Below are 13,623 nucleotides of genomic sequence, written 5' to 3'. Positions count from 1 at the left end.
GGACTTTAGAGCGCATGGACAGGGTCTCAGGAAACTCTCCACCTTGAGCAACAAATTTGCAGACTTAGTGATTGAAAAAAATCCAGACAAAAAGAATGAAGTGTTATATCTGCCGGAAAAAAAACAAACATTAAACACACATTGGCCTTATCTTGTCATCTTGAAAGCACTGCTTTAACAAAGACTTTTTTCTGTAAATATTATTTCCCCGCCCCTGCAATCGAGTGGTTTGAGTGGTAACGTTATGACTGCTTGTTAAAACACAGCAGTCAGAGCTCGGGACAAGGCAGCTGTGTACGCATTCATTTGTAGACAAAAGACAAAATAGTTGTCATCGGACTGTATGACAAACATTTACAAAAGAATGCATCGCGCTGCTCTACAGTCAGGAGTGGCCGGCATGTTGTGTACGTTAGGTTGTTAAAATTGAACAAAGGAGGACGGAGAGTTGAGGTTTTCTTTCCCCCCAACCCAGAGTCAGAAGTGCCGTTTTGCCTCCTCCCGCGGTGGTCACGCGTCTGACCTGATTGGCACGAAACCCTGAAATGTGGCCACCGCCGCTGCATCTGTTCACTGGCGAGCCTTCAGTTGCTTGTAAGAGATGGTTGCCACAGCTGCAGCCTGAGAGAAAGGAAAAAAAGAAAACAATATGGTAAATGTAGGCACCATCAAAGGAAAAAGCACAAGAAAAATGCCCCACAACAAAAAAGAAAAATTACAATCACACAAAAAGCCATCACAGAGAAATAACACAGCAACCAGAAGCACAGAAAAATTAGGGAAGCAATTCTCTTGATTGAAGGAAGTTCTGTGACACAAAGAAGCGGCAGAAGTGCTCACACTGTACTTAAGTAGAAGCACAGATAATTGAGTAAAGACCTTGAGAGTCTTGTTATATCGTACAAGTACCAAGTCAAATCCTTTGCTCAACTCATTCACTTCCATGGACCTTTCAATTCATCAACTGGAATCCAACCGTTTACTGCCGCCAAAGCATATTTGTCAAGTTATGTTTTTGACAGGTAGGCAGTGAAGGAGGATTTCACCCATCTTGACTGTGAAATTAAAGTTTTCAAAGTTACCCCTAATCCTAACGGTAACCGTAACCCCAACCCCTACCGTAACGCCTAACCCGGGGGCCGGCAACACGCGGCTCTAGACACATTTGTTTTTTTGTCCGATATGGCTCTTTCAAATTTTTGGGTTGCCGACCCCTGGCCTAAACCTAACCTCAACACCCTAAGCTAAGGCCTAATCGCTAACCCTAACCACTAACCACTAACCCAAACCGTAATACCTTACCTATAACCCTACCCACTAATCCATAGCCCTGACCCTAAACCCTAACTCCGTAACCTTAACCCAACTCTCACACAAACCCTAAACTTTACACATTAACTCAACCCAACCCGAACGCCAACCCCCTTCGCCTAACCCCCTAAACATAACTCTACCTAAACACAAATCCGAAACCCTGATCCTAACCACAACCCTACTCCTAACCATAACCCTAACCAGCAACCCTAAAAAATCTCAACCAGTCAAAACTTGGTTGATTTGACCAATTTGTCCCTTTTTGTGTTTTGTCAACCGCATGGATTGGGGAAAAAAAAGTTTATAATTCTATTTTTATCATGTAAGGGGGTAAAAATCGCTGCTGTCCTTTTCAAACGTGGGGAACTTCTCAGAGAAGTGAAAATCTACTTAAGTACAGTCCAAGTGTTTGGACGTGGTTCCTTCTCACCACGGCAAAGAGTGAATAGAACCGTTTTTGTCTTTTTCCTTTACCTGGATGTGCACAGGAGGTCACCGTCGGGCAGCTAGTTGGAGAACAGAAATGGGGGTTAAGCGCCTGATGCCATTGTTCAGCAGCACATTCAAAAGTGGTGGTCACACACTTTGCTCTCACAACAGAATATGGTCCAAACACATACGCACTCATATACACACACACGCACTCACAAAAAAAAACATCGTGACAACTATGAACAAAATGGCTACAAGCTCCAATGTTCACATTGCAAGAGAGAATAGGTGGAAGTTTGCAGCTTCCGAAGGAAGCGTGACATAGGATGTTGCTTGTATCGTTGTGCAAAAATGTTGCCAAAAATACCACTCGACAGTTTGGCAGCCATTTTAACCTCCAGCAATATGAACATTTTGGACACTGAAAACCCAAAGTGTTAAGAGTAGTTAGTAACCAGAACACCCCCACTCATTAAAATGTGGTCATCCTGGTTCTTTTCACAAGTGTTTTAATTCATCAGCGTTGATGTTATCAGAATTAGGTTTAGACTTTTGTTCGTACCATTTGGATATTGAACACTTGTAACTGGTTGTTGCTTAAGTCAAAATAAGAAAACAGACTATAAAATGAATCGCTTGTCAAACACAGTTTGAGATCATTTCATTTGTTCCGCGACCATGCTTGCAACTCAAAACATTCATATCTCAAATCACCGTCCCCATTGAACAGACTCAAAGTGCCATTAATCCGTTTTAAAGCCCCCCCCCCATAAAAAACAACAAATACGCAACCTGTAAAGAAAATATAAACTTCTTCAAAATGTCTGAACAATGGCTCCTTAAGATGGTTCACCAAAAATAAATACAGAATGCAATAGGGTTAGCAATTTTTGATTGTGAAAAGAACCACGATGAGTGCTGTAGCCACGGGTAATTCTTAAAATCATGTGACATTTGCACCGTGCCCGAGGTTGACACCAACAATGAAGGCATCGTTCCAACATGCACACATGATCACGTCACAGCACTTCAACAGCAAATACACAATCGCACTGACGGGTGTGGAAACCCAACAACGTTGGCATCATCATCATCACACTCAAAAGAAACATTTCGATTTTTTTTTAAAGCGGATGCTGAGGGGTGAGAGCGAGTAGGCATCAAAAGGGAGGCTGAAAGGAGCAATTTGGTCAAAAGAGATGATTTTTGCAACCACTTGCATACCTCTTGAAGAATTTTAACAAATTTGCTCGAAATAATGCATCTCTTCAGCCAACCGATCTCAACGTTCACAACACAAAGCCACACACCACATCTTGTTTGGGGTTGGGTGCCTAGTAAGACTAAGTTAGGAGTCGGGACTGTGAAGACATCAGCTGACGGGGGCTTGAGTGGGTAGCCAGTCTTAGATTGGCTTCGAAGGCCCAGGAGCGGACTGGTACCTGTTTAAATGACCATATTGGACTCATCTGTAAAGGTTCTCATGAGCAGGGGCCTGGTTGACGACAGCGGGGACGGGACGGCCCCCACATTCGACTCAACTGGATTCCTCTAGAAGGGTGAGGCAAGAGGACACCATTGACGTAACTAAGCTGGCAAGCATATGAGGGGAAATCGAGGAGCTACTTCAGGATGACCTCAAACACCCATTATTGAAAGACTCTTCTTGGGGGGGCACACAAGCCAAAATGAAACGCTCGGACATATAAGAGTTGAAATCCGATGACACACCATGCTGAAATGTACTTCTAAACTAAAAATGAAAATTTTCGTTTAGCGTGACGAGAGAATTTCAGCAATGTGAGAGCACTTCAGTATTGTGTCTAAGCCCACAGCCCCCCACCCCCAAAAAATTGTCTTGATGTTCCAAACTACAGCCACGGGTCATCTGCCGCCCATTTTCTAGCGAGTGCTGCGGGAAATTTAGCTCGCTCAGTCATCAACGAGTGACTGTCGACTGTGACAGTACGTCGTGTGATTTTTTTTCTAATACATGCCAACTATGTCAAGCAAAAAAAAAAAAAAAAAAAAACAGACGCATGATTATTTACATTATTATTATTTCTAATTTTCACTCATGAAGGGTTCGGTGAATGTGATTATGAACTGGTTGGGTTCGGTACCTCACAAGGTTAAGAACCACTGCGCTGGAGTAAGTGTTTTTGGTTAGTGTATGTGAGCGAAATTGTTTTTCCTTTGGTGCGTTTTTGTGAATGACAGTGTTTTAGTTGCGTTTGCGTGTATGTGTGCGTGCGTTTCACAACTGTATCAGCAAGAAAAAAAATCTGCTGCAAACAAGAGCGTTTTGGGAGAATGAGGCTTTCACCGGCGTACGTATGAGCGTTCCACCTGTGAATGTGAGCCCGAAACAATTTGGTTTTGGAATGAAGGAAAGTCTTTCTGTAGTGGGTATAAAGAGATGATCCTGAATCGCGTCCCTCATGGCCCCTCACGCAAGCACACGCACAAACACAGAGACAGACATTGTCTTCATCGGTCTTATGATTGCCGTCAGACACAAGCGGTAAAAATACACAAAAAGACGATACAGCGAGACATGTGAACATGGAAAAATTGCCTTTTTCAACAGGAAACCAGAATCGTAAATACAGTAACTGTTCTAAGTTGCTTACCTTAGTTCAAGCTTACATTTTTTAATGATGTGTTACTTAGAGTGTAGCGACTAAGACATTGAGCATGACATTGAATATATTTTGCTCCAACCCCTAATGTACCAGGAGTGGGTAAAATTTAGACATTGTGAAAAGAATAAAAATGATGACTTTTGAGCACAAATGTTGGCCCACCCTTGCCCTGCAGGGCACGAACATACACACGCATAGACACACAGACTGCAGTGGCCAGAAGGGGGATTGCGGTGCATGTCTTTTATGTGGTTGCCAACTTGAGCCTCATGCAGACGTGGATGCTCAGACGTGCTGAACTGACCCCACTGCGCTGAACATGCGGCAGCAGCAGACACAGCTGGGAGGACACAAACGGCTGACTGATACAACAGCACGCAGAATAATGAAAGACTTGACGAGCTGGATGGTTTTTTTGTCATTTTGGCCATAGACTCTTCAGTCGTCCTCCGCACTGCTCCTCCAACATCAAGTACTGAAATCAAGGTTTGAATCTGCTGGCTAATTCAATACATCGCTTTCCTCATTCGTTTTTACGTGAAGGGTGAGAAAGATGACTACAGTGGGGAAAGGAATGAAAAGTGCAGACACAGAAAGAGCGGGAGGGAGACTTAAACGCTACCAGAACGAGAAAGAGACCTCAGTCACTCCAAGAGAAGCCATGAGTGCTAGCGGTCTGCGACAACATGAAGATAGTAGAAGTCCCCGAGGAAGGAAGGCGGTGCTTCATCTTAAAGGAGACCGGGGGGTCCACGGTGGAAGAGAGAGCAGGGAAAGTGAAGCAGAGTGAATAGAAAGTGTTAGGTGTGAATAGCAGTTCAAGTGGAGCAAATTAGTATCAAGAGATATTAAGCAGTCGGAGACTACATTAGAAATCGCGGGTTATACAACATACTGTATATGCTCACAAGCCACAATATTTCACATTATATTTTGGTGAAGTTATTTATCTAAAAAGGCAAAGTCAGCAATAAACGCAGGAATAACAACATCGGGGAACAGATTATGTTGGTGGATTAAGTCCGACAACTGTTTTAACTCATTTTTGGGCGCAAATACAACACTGATCTCTGCATCGTCACCTTTTTCAACTGTGGGGTTCCTTTTGTCCCAAACTATATGAAATAAATGGCTGTATGTAAATAAAACACTTAGATGGAATAGGTACAATCTTTGAAAACATCAACGACCCCAAAAAAATTGTAAAATGAAATTTGTAACAGTATTTCCATGGTTATAAGATTGAGAAAAACGTGAACACTAACCCACTTAATCTAAACTATGGTGTGCTTTCCATTTGCAGACGTTGACGGGAGTGACCTGTTGGGAGCTGCATACACCTCTCACTGCTCTGTCTCAATTATGATGGCATAAACAATCATGATAAACTGGCAAATCTTACAAAGATAATCGGTGGAATTGTGCTTATTTGGCCAGTTTTAGTTTTAATCAGCATAATCTAAAGACATTTTTTAATTAGTCCCCACGGTATAATTTTTGGAACTTTTCTATGTGCAGAATTTGGGATGTCACTCTTACTGTATGTGAATATAAATACACAATATCATGATGTGGTTGTTTGAATTCATCACAAATTGACTTGGTGTGAAAAGTGGCCGTGACTAGTTGAATGCAAAGCGAGTTTTCTTCTGTATTGAACAGGTCGAAAAAGACATTACAGTAATTGAAAGTGCATTCAAATCTTCTGCCTTTCATTATAGGTCATTGACACAGATAGATGAAGAAAGATACAATACTTGTAGTAAATTAATATTATATATTTTAGACCAAAGAAGTGCAAATGGATCATTTCCCACTTGATAAAGTCTCAGGTTAGGAATATTACGGGTGTACCCAACTTTGTGTCTCGTTCGAATTTCTTTAGCCAGTCGACAAGACGAGCATGTTCACAAGAGAAACTAAACATGCCGCATCATGTGTCTCAAATGTGGTTAAATCCAACAGTAAGAAAATAGCGAGGCTGAGCAGGTTTAGTGTTTAAAAAAAGGGGGAGAGGGGGGCAGGCCAAGTGTTTGCATGTATACACGTGTGCGTGAGTAAGCGCTACCTGCTGAGTAAATGGGGTGAAGGGCTTGCGGAAGACGGCCAGAAGGATCTCTGGCAGGAGGCTGAGCACGATGAGGACGATGATGACCAACCAGGCTGACAATGAACTCAGCATGGTGGCAAACACAAAATACATACGCTGCTGCCTCAGAAACGGCCTGCGGGAGGGCAGAGGACACAAATGTTGACACCTCGCTGCGAGACACAACGAGCCAGATCGTCTGTTTACCCACCAAATAATTCCCCCCCAGAAGAAGCTGAAAAGCACGTAAAAGGCAAGAGAGCCCCATATTACAAAGTGATTGATCCATGTCCAGTGCCGTGTGTCCAGAGCAAGCTAAGGGGAAGACCGCAGACAAAACAACAAGCTGAAATATGTTAGCACTTTCCTGCTGAACATCTTCGGTGTATGTTATTCATCACAGCTAGGATTCACCTTTAGTGTGACAGTGAAGACGAGGACAGTGAATACGATTGTGCCATATGACCAGTTCCCATAAACCTGGATGCAAAGAGAAACGGAGCGCGTGAGCTCAGAATCACAGAGTACAACAAAGGCGTCCAGGGAGTCGAAAACAAACCTGGCCGTCATCTTGCAGGGCCGAATTTCGAAACAAACATCGGACACCGAAGAAGAAGACCAAACCGTGGAAGACCCCCAGTAACGTCCAGTAGAGGAAGGGCCTCCATCGCAACATGGCATTCTTGCGAATCTCTCTTAACAAAACAAAAACACCATAAACAATTCACTAAAATGATAACGGCGGCATTTTATATATTCTCTGCTTGGATGCACTTTTTGTGCATTCACAGATCCATTTGCTCAGACCATAGCATGGTCTGATTAAAGTAAAACTAACCTATGGAAAATTAAATAATAGACGAGGTGGACTAGTGCAAATGAAATGTTTGGAAGTGCAAAAGCCAGTACACGGCAAATAAAGGACACAACAATAAAAACATTTGGCACTTGTCACATCTGGGTACACCGACTTTGCCTGGTGTGATGTTTTTTGAGTGACTATGTATTACTGGAAAAACAAATACTTGTTCTTTGCACACACATGGAAAAAAAGGAAAGAAAAAAAACTCCCCTCTATGAACCTTTAGGTAAGTAAAAGTAAATCCCTGCAACTCTGCAGATCTGGGAAGATTCGAGGAGCTTACCTGTAGAGAGGAGCATTGCTCAGCAGAGCCTGGATGCTGATGTGCTGCTCCAAGAGGCTGTAAGCCAGGATGGGCATAGAGGTGAAGCAGATGTTGTACATCGTCAGATAGGCTGCATCATAGAGGGGCTGGGGAGGATGGGAAGTGAATGTGGAAAGAGGTTGGGAAGGGACGGACGGGGGCAACCAGGGGTTAATATCACGGAGTGGACAAAACTAGCACACACGCATACGCTCATCAAACTTAAACGGGGTAGGACTAGATACGTTTTTTACTTCTTCCTACTCCCTTGAACATAACTGTGTTGAATGAAGACTGATTTATTTCTTTTTACTATTTTATCTACCTTATTTCCTGTCAAAGTATTACTCTATATGTTTTATGTTCAATAAACAAACAAACAAACAAACGCTATATTTGTCAACTTTACGACTCCACAACAATGTACAAGTGTGATGGCGACTCGCTATTCTCAGAGGGTTAGGTTGAGGAAGCAGAGCCACTTACAGAAACAGAGGAGATTGCTGAATGAAATTAGTTTGTCAACTCAATTGATTAAAATAGTTCTTTCTGAGAGCATCCTGTTTGAAGGATCACAAATGGCAAGGTACTACTGATCCATTGTTAGGTGTCGTATTGGTCCTATGTCAAAATGTGAAAAGCATGATGAGGACGAGTGTTTTTAAACACCAGCTCTAATTGAACCAGGACATTGATTGGGCGTTTGAAGATTCAAACGCCCGTTGTGAATTTTGCCGTTAACTCATTCAGCACCAGCCACTTCTGGACCAAGTCTGAAAAGACGTTTAAAAACGTCTTTGGGAGTGAAAGAGGTAAGCTCCCCATTAAATAACAGCAACTTGTGAGCAAAGGACTGAAACGTTTAAACTGTTGGACATGTGCATTCAAAAGCTTAGAGACGGTCACATTAAGTTCACCTCTCAAGGTTTGAATGCATTTTAGGCTCATCCTGAAATTTCACTTGAAATACAAATATCTCTAACTTTTAACAGTTTCTACTGCCACAATGCTTCTAGGCCAGACAATTCTACAACGCTAATATGGTGGATGCAATCTAGCAACAAAGTTCAGACCTCTGAGGGCAAGAACAAAGGGTCAATCTGGGGCGGGGGGGAAATGGGGTGGAGTGAGCTTTTGAGCCACGTGAGACGATGACTCCGGTTTTAAACCTTGAAAGATATCATGGCATACTCACCTGCTGGGAATGGCCGCAGAAGAACTGGTACAAAAACTGAGGTAAGATGAAGCACAGGTTCTGTGGCAAAGCGGATGGAGAGGATCTCAAAAGTGTGTTCTCTGTATGGCCCAAATCAAGTGTTTTTGCTCTGCTACCTTGTAGAAGAAATACTGCACTAAATGTGCAATGCGAACATAGTACAGATGCCCGTGGGCCAGCAGGAGTTTCTTCAGGTGCTTGAGTTTGGGGATGGCGTAGTCACTGTTCCTCACCGCTTGTCGACCCTCTTTACCCTTGATTCCTGAAATATCAAGAAGGAATCATTAGGCAAAGACTTTCAACTCACAGTACTTGCGTTCTTCACCACATTTAGCGCACGAGATTTCTCACCAATGCCAACGTGAGCTTCCAAAATCATGCTGACGTCATTGGCACCATCACCAATGGAGAGGGTAATCGGGCTGCCTTTCGAGTTCTTCACCAGTTTTACTATCTGAAGAGAAGAATGAGAAAGAAACGTCAAAGAAATTTAATTCTGTTTTATAAGTGAACCTTTTTTTCCTTTAAGGGAAGCGCAGTGAAATAGTTATCCAGGGTGAATGGCTCTTTGTCTAATGTGCCCTGCGATTGGCTGAATATAGAGAATGAATGAATGAATATATTTTTCTGACCTGGGCTTTTTGCAATGGAGCCATGCGGCAGCACAGCACGGAGGTGCAGTTTTGACAAATCTGCAGGAAGAGGGTCCTGTAGTGGCTGGAGTTGGAATCAGTGGAGTTAAGCACCATTGATAGAGTGGCTCCATCAATAATAAAACCGTATTCGTGGCTGGAAACCGACCAGTTCCTGTTTGAAGAAGACAGTCGGGATTTCAGCACTTGTGTACCCAGTTCACATTTTGGTTCAGTATTTTACAACTGTCTCCTCAAAGTAACTTCAACAAAGCAATATCTAAATCACTGGCAACAAAAGTGGGCCCATCTTGTCTCTCCATTTTCCGTGTTACTAGTTTTTGGGGCTCAGGTGTGAATGGGATTAAGATGTGTTAAATTTGGCATTCTCATTCTCTTTTTTAATAGTAGTTGAATGTCGAGTTATTCTGAGGTGCCAGTAAAGGAGTACAATCTTCAGTGTTATCCCATAAAAAGTAAGAGAATGAAAAATTGACAAAAACAAGATGGGTGTAGTCATTTTTTTGAGCTACTAGACATCACAAAGGTTAAGACACCAACCCGTCAATGCCATTTTCTACAGATGGCGCATCCTGCACCGCCTTCTTGTGATACTCAAGTAAGAGCTCGTGCAGCCGTTCCTCGCGCTTCCGACCTCCTTCTTCAAGAGTGCGCACCGTTAGCTCCAACAGCTCAGTGGTCATCTGAAACAAGCGACAGGCAAAACACGTAGACTTTGCCGTCTCCATTTTGTCTCCCGTCAGGACCCAGATCTTAATGCCGGCCCCCTGCAGAGCCTGCATAGTTTCTGCGGCCTCCTCTTGAAGTCTGCAAAGAAATAATTTTGCTTCATTAACAAAATCAAACCTCCAAGACTTCAAAATCGAACTGTTATGTTCCTGTTTTGCACTATCAACAAATTTTCACTACTTTTATCTCACCACAAAAATTCTAAACTAAACTGATCACTATTTCAGCATTTGGACATGTTAAATTGGATCAGCGTTAAAGTAGTCACTGATGCGATGCAAAATTTGGCAGAACTTAGTTTGACCTTTTTCTGACCTTGCATTCACATGCTCAAATTTCATTTTTTTTTTTCATCAAATTTTTAAAATATATATTATATAAAGAATGTATTCATTTTGAAATGTCCAAGGATGTCAACTACTAAGTTTCTCTGGTGCAACCAGCTGAGGATTCTCTGTGACACTAAGATCAGTGGTCCCTGTCCTCGGACAACATCCTGTTTCAAGATTGTTGATCAATTAGTAGCTCACTTGGCCTAATGCTAACAAAATAAGAACAGCAAAAGGGAGAGGATTTTGTTTAAGTACCAATTCCAGTTGAGCCTGAGATGCATTCATAGATCAAATGCCTGTTATGAATTTAATTCAGTGTTAAAGAACAGAGTGTTGTGGGATAAGCACTTAAAGACTGAACAGTTAAGAAATTCGCATTAAAAAGTTTGTGGAAGGTCAAATTAAGTTGACCTGTAAAGACGGTGATACATTTCAAGTTCATTAATAGAGTTATCACTGAAAAGCACAATATTCCCTTTTCGTAGTAGTACAAATACTCCATGTGAACCACTAGATGTCAGTATCATCGAACAAGACGATAACGAGGTGACAATGTCCTGAGGGAGGTAACAGGCGAGACACATCGCACCTTTACTACGTTAAAAGTTCACACAAAATAAAAATAAGGGGGGGCGACACCCACCGATCTTCAACAGCAGTCGCCCCGATGAGACTCATGCCCGTCTCCACCTCGTTATAAACAGCCATGAGCTTCTCCTCTCTGCCCTGCAGAGCCAGCCTAGCTTCCCTGAGGTCCGCGTCCACCCGGGCATACTCCTCTGTGCCAAGTAGTTTGTAAGCCACACACAGTGTTCTGTAGCCCTCCTGCAACAACAACAACAACAACAAACACAGTGTTCAAATCAGCCTTGTATAAATCTGTTGTGAATTGAAGTGATTGAAGTGATAATAAGCAAGGACGTGTTATCCACCCCACCTTTGCATTCCGCTCCACGTGCACACGTATCGGTTCCACTTCCTCCTGTCTGACGCGAGGAAAAATGGAGGAGTCTGCTCCCTTGCAGAAGAGCACAATATCACCTGTAGGACATTGATAAAAACAAGAGCAGAGGGTTCAAGAATTGCTACTTGGTGGAAAATAAAAATCAAATTCAAAATGAAAAGTTTCTCACTCACCTGATTTGCATTTGACAATTACACTCATTCGTCTTCTCACTGGGTCAAAATTCAACACATGAAGCAGGTCATAGCTGAAAAGAGAAAAATCAACGTTCCAATAAGGACATTTGTTTTGTTTTTTAAATCAAATGAACCAACTTACACTTCAATTTCATGGCTCCTGTTGAGGATTTTCATGGCTTTACTTTCCAGACCCAGAAATGTGAAGCCATACCTGCAGGTGGAGACAAACGTTGTTGTGACAACTTTCCATATCTGGTCAGTAAAAAAAATAAATAAATAAAAACATGAATCCAGCAGCTCGCCCCTTACCTCATGGCACCTTTGACCAGAGCAACCTCATCAGGGGAGGATGCGATGAAGCCCCTCTCATCCAGAGGGACACGGTGGAGTACCCGAGGGAGTACGATGGCATCTACCTGTTCGGCCATCCTGCCGTCTTGGACCTGACTCGGGTCGGGGGACTCTTTCACCTGGACCGTGTGGCAAAGACAAAGGGCGCGCAGAAACAGCTCCTCGCGTTCCTAGCAACACAAACACCATTTTCAAAACCGCTCATCCTTACTTGGGTATTATTTAGGCAAATTTGTATGTATTTCTGATGTATTTCTGATAAACAATCACAGGAAATGGGATTAGGGGCTATTTAGTGCAGTTTTACGCCAAAGATAATTACAACACAATAAAAGCGTATATTCTTTTAAAAAACCCTGTCACGTCAATTCAGAGATTTGTTTTTCCAAATACATTTTATAATTGATGAAACATGCAAAGACTGAACTATAAACTCAGATGTGGATATGGGGGTGGGGGCCTTCATTTTTGGATAGTACACTGGTGTGGCTGCCTTAGCGTGCCTCATTGTAAGGCATGAGTCTGCACACATCTAGGAGAGAAGGTGGAAAAATGCAGTAAAAAAAAAAAGATTTAATTTAAACGGCAATGTAACATATAGACTGGGGCTTTGCACAGGCCTGGCTGCTTTAGAGCGCCCCGTTTTCAGTCACGGGAGGTTTTAAGTGGATACATTGTCACAGCTCCAACATGCAGTAATGTGGAGGCACAAAAAAGACGCAAGATGAAGGCGCATCCATTTTGAGAACTATTTGATTGACAAACAAATTAAAATTATTTTCACTTTCCAGTGACTTAATTTGTGCTCTATACTCCTGCGGCTTCTTGAGCTTCCACTGGGAACTTGCCGGGTCAAGGTCACAAAAGTAAACTCGTTTGCAGCCCCAGTGTCATATAGAGTAGCTGGTGATTAGTTCAAGCTCAAGACTTACGCCGGAAAATTGTCCCTCAGACTTCTTCATATCATATACATGTTATCGTACCGCAGTCGATAAAGTGCTTTCCGGCTCTCGTACTACAAACACTTGAGTGCTGAATACATATGCTGACATGGCAAGTAGACTGTATGTGGGTGACCTGTGAAGGGCCTTCCGGGGCACTGAGTGATATCGCAGCCATATGTTGTCGCATACATGGATTTTTTTTCCTTTTTTTTTTTTCCTGTGTATAACAGATGGGGCGACGCCGCCAAACACCTACTCTGCCAGCTTTTTCCTTCAGACTGTTCACGGGCCCATCTGTGACACAAAATCCATCTACTTCAGAGTCCACGTCTCGGTGCTTGTACTGGAATCCATCGATGCAGCACTCAATGAACTCCATGTTATTCTGAGTGAGGGTCCCTGTCTTGTCTGTGAAGACATACTCCACCTGGAAAGGAAAAAAAAATCTGCATTGTCAAAGTCACTTAAATGTGAGTTCAATTTGAACAGTCAGACCGAGTGAGAAAGTAACACTGCATTGATCATTAACCTTGCACACAGCATTAACTTTGAATCTCTGTCATCTCAATCACCGGGCAAATCTAAATGTCGATGGCAACTGACGGCAAT

The 13,623-nt window shown here is 42.7% G+C and overlaps 1 protein-coding gene across 6 annotated transcripts in view; it reads right to left on the bottom strand.

Moving 5' to 3' along the window:
* atp11c (ATPase phospholipid transporting 11C) overlaps nucleotides 1-13,623 on the bottom strand; it is a 42,984-nt gene continuing 29,361 nt past the window's right edge. Inside the window, exons 13-31 of one of the 6 annotated variants that reach the window (XR_007962365.1) lie at nucleotides 13,271-13,441; nucleotides 12,029-12,240; nucleotides 11,859-11,930; nucleotides 11,714-11,787; nucleotides 11,514-11,617; nucleotides 11,220-11,401; nucleotides 10,056-10,322; nucleotides 9,495-9,669; nucleotides 9,214-9,316; nucleotides 8,979-9,124; nucleotides 8,842-8,901; nucleotides 7,626-7,753; nucleotides 7,040-7,175; nucleotides 6,895-6,960; nucleotides 6,692-6,795; nucleotides 6,460-6,616; nucleotides 5,031-5,121; nucleotides 1,789-4,866; nucleotides 1-621 (exon numbers count right to left, since the gene is read on the bottom strand). Coding sequence is in view for 4 of the 6 variants with exons in the window: in XM_052065066.1 (XP_051921026.1) it covers nucleotides 3,193-3,297; nucleotides 6,460-6,616; nucleotides 6,692-6,795; nucleotides 6,895-6,960; nucleotides 7,040-7,175; nucleotides 7,626-7,753; nucleotides 8,842-8,901; nucleotides 8,979-9,124; nucleotides 9,214-9,316; nucleotides 9,495-9,669; nucleotides 10,056-10,322; nucleotides 11,220-11,401; nucleotides 11,514-11,617; nucleotides 11,714-11,787; nucleotides 11,859-11,930; nucleotides 12,029-12,240; nucleotides 13,271-13,441 (2,262 nt within the window). In the remaining 2 variants the exon portion in view is untranslated. The remainder of the gene's footprint in view (nucleotides 622-1,788; nucleotides 4,867-5,030; nucleotides 5,122-6,459; nucleotides 6,617-6,691; nucleotides 6,796-6,894; nucleotides 6,961-7,039; nucleotides 7,176-7,625; nucleotides 7,754-8,841; nucleotides 8,902-8,978; nucleotides 9,125-9,213; nucleotides 9,317-9,494; nucleotides 9,670-10,055; nucleotides 10,323-11,219; nucleotides 11,402-11,513; nucleotides 11,618-11,713; nucleotides 11,788-11,858; nucleotides 11,931-12,028; nucleotides 12,241-13,270; nucleotides 13,442-13,623) is intronic. The other 5 variants (XR_007962366.1, XM_052065237.1, XM_052065066.1 and 2 more) reach the window with 5 other exon arrangements.

Source organism: Hippocampus zosterae, chromosome 1 (genome assembly GCF_025434085.1).
Source record: "Hippocampus zosterae strain Florida chromosome 1, ASM2543408v3, whole genome shotgun sequence".
Lineage (NCBI taxonomy): Eukaryota > Metazoa > Chordata > Actinopteri > Syngnathiformes > Syngnathidae > Hippocampus > Hippocampus zosterae.
The sequence above is the reverse complement of the archived record's forward strand: the minus strand, read 5'-3'. Positions and strand labels throughout refer to the sequence as shown.